This window comes from Stegastes partitus, unplaced genomic scaffold (assembly GCF_000690725.1).
Source record: "Stegastes partitus isolate 25-593 unplaced genomic scaffold, Stegastes_partitus-1.0.2 Scaffold1740, whole genome shotgun sequence".
Taxonomy (NCBI): Eukaryota; Metazoa; Chordata; class Actinopteri; family Pomacentridae; genus Stegastes; species Stegastes partitus.
The window spans coordinates 62,316-70,383 of NW_007579471.1; the positions used below are offsets into that span (position 1 = coordinate 62,316).

At 38.8% G+C, this 8,068-nt stretch overlaps 1 protein-coding gene across 1 annotated transcript in view; it reads right to left on the bottom strand.

Moving 5' to 3' along the window:
• LOC103372348 (copine-4) overlaps positions 1 to 8,068 on the bottom strand; it is an 82,699-nt gene that overhangs the window by 29,421 nt on the left and 45,210 nt on the right. Inside the window, exon 7 of the mRNA XM_008301968.1 lies at positions 5,506 to 5,604. Within this exon, the coding sequence (XP_008300190.1) occupies positions 5,506 to 5,604 (99 nt within the window). The remainder of the gene's footprint in view (positions 1 to 5,505; positions 5,605 to 8,068) is intronic.

Below are 8,068 nucleotides of genomic sequence, written 5' to 3' on the forward strand. Positions count from 1 at the left end.
TCAAAGGTGTAAAAATGTCCTGCTGGGAAATATGCTGCAACGTCTCCAATTCTGCTCGGAGGTTGTTGTTTTTTTTGCTATTTAGGATCCAAAACTAAGTTCTGTAAACTCAGATTTCATGTTTTCAGATCTGGGAATTGTTGCTAAAGGTTCAATATCTCCAGAAATTAAACTCTCACAGTCATGAAATTTGGAAAGAAGACAGACAGAATAGTTTCCAGCAGATCTAAAGGACTGAACGGCTCCAGCAGAGGACACATTTTTAATTACTGGTGCTGCAAAATATTAAACTGAGCGTGGTATTGTGGCCCAAGAGAGTTCCTGTAGGCGTGTGTGTATATATGTCTGTATCCACACTTCCAACTAAAAATACAGTCTATAGTCAACAATTCACAACTTTTGATCTCTTGGTGATTCTGTTTAGTCATTTAGTGTCTATTTGTGGTGGTGTTGCGTCACTTTTTGGTCATTTCTGTCTATTTGTGGTGGTTTTATGCTTCGTTTTTTTATAATTTTGCACATCTGTGTTCAATTTGAGCATGTTTGTGGTGGTTTTTCATCTCTTTTTGTCATTGTGTGTCTACTCTTGGCGAATTTGCGTCACTTTGTGGTCATTTTGTGTAGTTTTGGTGATTTTGCAACACTTTTTATGAGTGTGTGTCTCTTTGTGGTGGTTGTGTTTCTGTTTTTCCACTTTGCGTGTATTCATGATCCTATTTAGTGACCATGTGGTGACTTTGTCTCACTTCTTGGTCATTTTGTGTCTCTTGGTGGTGGGTTTGCATCTCCTTTTTCATTTTGAGCCTATTTGTGGTGGTTTTGTGTCACTTTTTGTTATTTTGTCTGTGTATTTATAGTCAGTTTTAGTCATTTGTTGTTGAGTTTTTCTCTCTTTCTGGTTGTTTTGCATCTCTTTGTGATCATTTAGTGTCTATTTGTGGTCATTATGTGTCGATTTGTGGTGTTTTTGTGTCTCATTTGATAATTTTGTGTCTATTTGTGGTCATTTTTTGTCACTTGTTGCAGATGTTGCCTCCCCTTGTCATGGTTTGAAACCCATTTTTAACTTCTTTCTGGTGACTTTTGGTCTCTTTTTGGTAATTTTGCATCTCTTTGTGACGTCTCGATTCTGTGTAATAATGAGGAGGTAGAGATTGTGAAGCTAAAGTGCAGAGTTTCAGAGCTGCAGACGTGTATGTGTGTGTTGTTGTGTTGCGCATGTCCATACATCTATATGCTGAATCCATATTTACACTGATCTGCTGTAGCTTGACAGATGAGCTGCTATATTATTTAATAAATACCGCAGACACCACATTTTAAAAAGTCAGCTGAGCCCAGTGTAAAAGTGATGTTTAGTCTGTGAGCAGCTGGTGCTGATGGGAAACAGCGTTTGTTAAAGGTTGATAGAAAATATAGAGCTGTGTTGAACGGATGAATGAGGTGTGTGAGAAAGTCAAACAGCATCATTATCGTGAAGATGTCCTCGTCTGCGATAATGAGACAGCTCAGGAATCCTCCTCTTTGTTTGTGAGTTTTCAGCTGCGTGTTGTCATCTCACCGGGCGGACGGAGAGCCCTTTAATTAGCTCGTCTCTGCAGCAGCTCTTCCTCTGGACGGCCGTGCCTTCATTAGCTCCTGGGTAATCACATCACGCCGCCTGTCAGAATACACTCAGACCCAGAAGAGCGTTTTTTTTTTTTTTTAAGGGGGCGGTCACGCTGCTAATTGGCACTTTCATGGAAACCTGGAGCTGCAGGACCTGACGGAGATCAGGTGGTTTGTGCTTCGACCTGCCGGGTTCACCGGTTTGTGGTTTGTAGCTGAATTAGCGTCGCAGCTCGAGGGAAGGTCAAAGCGATTCCCTCAGGACTGAAACACGGCAGCTCAATGTCACCAAGCGTCCAAATTAACACCTTCTGCTTGCTTTGGAGACTGACAGAAAGTCCTGTCACTTAATGAATTATTTATCACAAGCATGTTTTCATCTATAAACTCGTCTTGTTACCAAGATTTTCCTCCGCTGATCCTTTTAATTGGTACACATTTTTAAATTAGAGCTACAATTTTGGAGACAGAAATTACAGGCAGCTCAGGCTGTGAGCGATTATTTCTTGCAATTTATTCATTTATATGAAGGTTGTTTCTTATTCTTCACAGTTTTTTAGTTCCAGCTTGTTTTTGGTCTCCTGCCTCATGAAGGAAACGTTCGTGTCAGCCATTTAGTGTCAAGTTTTATATGACTTATTTTGACAAACTTATAGCTGAAGACCAGCTACATCCTTTAAAATTACAAGGAAAGTTTGCAAAGAAATAGCTGGAACATAAAACCAACACTAAACATAATGCATAGGGCACAAAAAACAAGTGCAAAAAGGCACAATGTCACCACAAAGTGACAAAAAAGATCAAAAATACACACGTGACAAAATTTAAGTGCACAAGGAAACAACACAATCACTAAAAAGAGACACAAATTGGCCAGAAACAACCACAAAGTGCCACAAAAAGACACAAAACGATCACAAAGTTACTAGAAAGTGACATAAAACTACCAAAAAGACATAAAACAATCACAAAAAGACAAAAATTGAGCACAAAAGACACCAAATAATCACAAATATATGCAAAGAGTCTGAAAACAACCACAAAGGGGCACAAAATAAACTCAGAGACAAAATAAAAAATAAAAAACCAGAAAAGAAATGCAGAAAAACACAAGTAAACACAAAATGATCACAAAGAGACGCAAACGTTCTACGAAGCGGCACAAAACTACCACAAAGACAAAACAAAGGAGGAACAACTGAGTGACACAAAATAGCAGCAAAAAGACACAAAAGAACGATAAAGGGACATAAAAACAAACTGAAACATCCTGGAGCAACATAAGCATTAATGTAGAGCAGCATTTGTTCAGTTTTCATCGTCTTTTAGCTCCGTTTTTGGTCTCCACCACCTCCTGAGGGAAATATTCGGCTCTTTAGCTTTGAAATGCTCGTGTTCGGTGATTAATAGCAAACTGCGTACACCTTTCTTTAATGTTTACAGATAACTATCAACTAAACTGAGAAACTTATCAGGAAAGTTTGTAAGAAACTAGCTGGAAAATACAGAAACTGTAAAAGCATGAAAGTGTGTTTAAATCTCTATAAAGACCGACTGTCACATCTTTTAGTTTATCTCGTGTACATATGTGTTAGTTTTGTGTCTCATGTTGGTCATTTTGTGTCTATGTGTGGTCAGTTTTAGTCACTTGCTGGTGATTTTTTCTCATCTTGTCGTAGCTTTGTGTCTCGTTTTGGTCATTTTGCGTCTATTTGTGTTGGTTTCGCATCTCTTTGTAGTCATTTTGCTTCGGTATTCATCTTGTGTCTGTTTGTGTTGGCTTTGCATCCTTTTTTTGGTCATGTTGCGATAAATACCAACTAAATCGAGGAAATTCTGAGAAAAGTTTGCAAGAAATAAGCTGGTAAATACAGTTAAATACTGCATAAAATCAAGATAAAGTGTTTCCTGCTACACCTCTTTGGTTATCTCGCATCTATTTGTGTTGGTTTTGCATCTCTTTGTGTTCATTTAGTGTCTGTTTGTGTTCATATAGTGTCTGTTTGTGGTGGTTTTGAGTCTTTTTTGTCATGTTCTTCCTTGATATGTACAGACAACTACTAGCTTATAAAATGATGAGGAAAGTTTGCAAGACATTAACTGGAAAATGCAGAAACCACCCGTCTGCAGCATCCATCCAGAAAGAAGAGAATTCAAACACCCCAGTGCAGACTTTATAAACCAGCATGTGCACCAGCATCCTGCAGGGCTGCAGCGCCGCCTCCTACAGCGCCGCCTGCATGTACGTCCTGCTGAGGTTTTCTCTCCACAACAGCGAGTCACAGCGAGCGAGTCGGAGTGTCGCTCAGTCTGACTCTCAGCCGGCCTTTGCATTGATCAGGCAACCAGCAGACATCTTCACTTCCACAGCAGCCGAACGGCCTTAATACATTAAATATGAACCGGATACCGCTGCAGCTGATCACACAGCAGGAAAACCAGGGTGGAAGTCAGACTTCTCAGTTTACAAGCAGACATGACCGCGAGCAGCGAAGCTACAAGGAGCCGCGAGAACAATCGGACGAGTTACAGGAAGCAGGAGCGACTCATCCACACTGTGAGAAGTCTTTGAGCTGAAGAAAAGGACTGTTTGCCTTTGGTTTGGGAAGATTAATCTACTTTTCTGGATTTTGTTTAGCCTGAAATTACATTTTGTCCTCCTAAAGTGGGATTTGGATTTCAGCAAAAGTGTGAAAATGAGATAAACTCCATCTTTATGTTGTGCATTCAGAACCATACATGTGTTTATCCTGAGCCTCTGACTGAGACGATGCGTTCAGGTGACTCAGATCATTTTAACTCTGATGCAGATTTGAACAGCAGCAGGAAAGCAGCGCAATCTGTTCCTATGTAGTTATGTCGGACATAGAAATTTTTTTGTCATTTTAAGCAACTTTTTAAAATAAATTAATTAATTAAGAAAACAATTAAGTCGCATTGGACAATTTTAAACAATTTTTTAAATCATTTCCGACAAGTTTTTGTCATTTTGGGAAACATTTCTGTCTAAAATGACTAAATTTGTCCAAAATTACTCAAAATGTCCAAAATGACTCATGCTTGGTTGACTTTGGACTGGACTTTGTCATTCAGTTATTTTGGATGCATCTGAAGTTATTTTTAACAACGTTTTAAGTCATTTTATGTCGTTTGATCAATTTTTTAATCATTCGTTGACACGTTTCGAATCATTTTATTGTAGATTTACATCATATTTTGTCCAGAATGATTCAAAATCTGTCATTTTGGAACGTTTATATTTTGGGATTTTGGGCATAAATTATATTTTAGTCACTTTAAGTACATTTACAGTCATTTTGAACAAGTTCTGTCATTTAGGATCCATTCTGAGTCCATCCATCCATCATCTCTACACCTTCATCCTCACCAGGGTCATGGGGGGCTGGAGTCTATCCCAGCTGACTCAGGGTGAAGGCAGGTTCACCTGGACAGGTAACCAGTCTATCACAGGGCTACACTTAGAGACAGACAACCAAGCACACTCACATTCACACCTACGGACAATTTACAATCACCAATTAACCTCAGCATGTTTCTGGACTGTGGGAGGAAACCCGAGAGAGAACCCACGCTGCACGGGGAGAACATGGAGACTCCACGCAGAAAGATCCCGGGTGTCCTCACCGGGACGTTAACCGGCGACCTTCTTGCTGAGAGGCAACAGTGCTAACCACCGTTCCACCTTGCAGCCTCCATTCTGAGTCATTCTGAACAATTCTGAGCAATTTTCAGGTGTGACATCATTTTTCTCCACAATAACAAAGTTTGCCTAAAAAAAACAAACATGACGAAAAGCAAAAGCTCCGTTGATTTAAATGTTCGAGTGTGAAGCCTTTGAAACCATCCAATGACTTTCAGATTCAAGCAGCAGCTCACCTGCCGTCCATCGATGGCTCCTCTCATCTCCTTGAACGTGGCCTCGAACTCGCCGATGTAGTCGTGTTTGCCGTTGGAGTCCCAGTCCCAGACGGTGCACTGGGTGGACAGAAAAACAGAAACACTGGTCACATGTCAGAGATTTTTTATTTATTTTTTTTTTTTAAAGTCAATTTATTTCAAACCATTTCTGAGTCGTTTTGGAAAACTTTTAAATCCCTTAGGAAGAGTTTCAGGTCATTGTGGATCATTTCTTAGTCATTTTTGGAATAATTTTAAATAATTTTGGACAAATGTAAAGTAATGTTGTATGAATGTTTGTAATTTGGGACAAATTTTAAATTATTTTGGAAAAACTTGGAGTCATTCAGAATGAGTTTTGTGTGTGTGTTTTTTTTTTGTTGAAGTTATTCTGGACATTTTTTGTTATTTTGGATACATTTTGAGTTATTTAGAATTTTTTTCAAATTAGATATTTTTATTTTGGGCAATATTAGAGTCCGTTTAAAATAAAAGATATTTTTTAACACATTTTTTTAAACTCATTTTGGAAGACTGAGACATTCTAGACAAGTTTTGGATCATTTTGGACACATTTTTTTCACTGCAACCGGTTTTTAAGTTATTTTGGACAATTCTTTGGTCATTTTCTACCGTTTAGAAGAGAAAAGAGACAAAATGTTGGAAAGAAAAGTTATGTTGGACTTTTCTTTTGTCAGTTTGGAGACATTTTGAATAATTTTCGACAAATTGTTGTCATTTCGGACACATTTCAAGGTATTTAAGGCAATTTCTGACTAACTTTGGAAAACATTTGAGTCATTTAAGATGTGTTTCGAGTCATTTTGATGATTTTTTATTTTTTTTTGTCATTTTGGACAAATTTCAAGTAATTTTAGACAATTTCTTTGTCATTTTTAATACTTTTTTTTAATATTGTGGGAAAATGGTAAATGGTCTGCACTTATAGAGCACTTTTCTACCTTGGCGGCACTCAAAGCGCTTCACAGTGTTTCTCATTCACCCATTCACACACAGTCATACACCGATGGTGACAGAGCTGCCATGCAAGACGCTATTCTGCCATTGGGAGCCATTTGGGATTCAGTGTCTTGCCCAAGGACACTTCGGCATGTGGGGGGAACCGGGGATGGAACCGCCAACCTTGCCATCAGTGGACAACCCGCTCTACCACCTGAGCCACAGCCGCCAAATCATCTGTTTGGTTCAGTGTGAAAAAAACAATCTTAAATGAATAAAATCTTTCAAACTGGAAGCAAACGTCACTAAAACGACCCCGTCAAATGGAAATGCTACGTTTCTGGCAGCAGTTTGACTGTTGGCGATGAAAACAGACGTTCAAGTGATTCATATGGATTTCAGAGCATCGTTGTTGCTGGATGTGAAATAGAAATGAATGTACATGAAGCACCCTGTCCACGTGGTGAGTCGTCCCACTGGAACCAGAGCAGGGATACGACTGGCAGCACTGGGACGCAGCAGAACAACAGCTGGATGCAGGACAGTTTGACAGAGCTCATGAAAAAAAGAGGTGAAGGAGAGTCTGCAGGAGGAAAACCACCAGCTCATGAATTTACAAAAACACTCTGTCAGTTCTGGGCAGCAGCAGGTTCCACGTTTTCACATCTTCATGCACGAGCTTCACTGAACAACTGAACCTTTCACTGCCTCCTTCATTTCCACCTCTGTGAGGACTGACTCAGATTTCATTGTTTCATCAGTGCAGAGCTGAATCCACACATCCGTCTTGTTTTGTTTAACCAAACCAGTCGCAGTAATTTGATGAATCTAAAGTACAGACGGTAAGAGGAAGCTTCAGGAAGAACAGCTGCTTAAAATGCTGCCATCTCTTTTGCGACAGTCATTCCAAAAGCTCGTTTTCTGGCTCGCTGAGGAAATTTTTTTGTCTTTTTATCATCTTATTTTGTCCTCATACTTGTTTGAAAATCATTTTGGTAATTTATTGTGTCCCCACAGCTATTTTGTGGGACTTTATGGTCATATTGTGTTTCGTTTTGTCTCTTTTTATTTTTGCATCTAACGTTTGTCATTTTGTGCCTTATTCTGATTATTTTGCATCTTGTTTCGACATGTTGAACGTAGCTTTGCCATTTTGCATCATGCTTTGGCCGTTTCATGGCCTTCTGGTTGCTTTTGGTCTCATTTTGGGTCATGTTACATCTAATTTTCTTCACTTTGAAAGTCTTTTTGGTCCCTTTTTATCTTGTTTTTGACATTTAAATCTTATTTTTGACCATCTGCATCTTACTTTGATTATGTTACACGTTGTTTTGACCGTTGTTTGTCTTTTTTTGGTTGTTTTTATTGCTTTGTTGTTGCTTTTATTATTTTTGGTCATGTCATGTCTCATTAGGATTATTTTTTGTTTCATTTTGCACCTTGTTTCAGAATATTTGCATCTTATTTTGGACAATTTGCATCTTATTTGGGTCATTGTGAACGTATCAGCCATTTTGTGCCATGTTTTGGCATTTATTCTGATTTATTTTGGTCGTTTTTGTCTTTTTTCATGGCCTTCTGG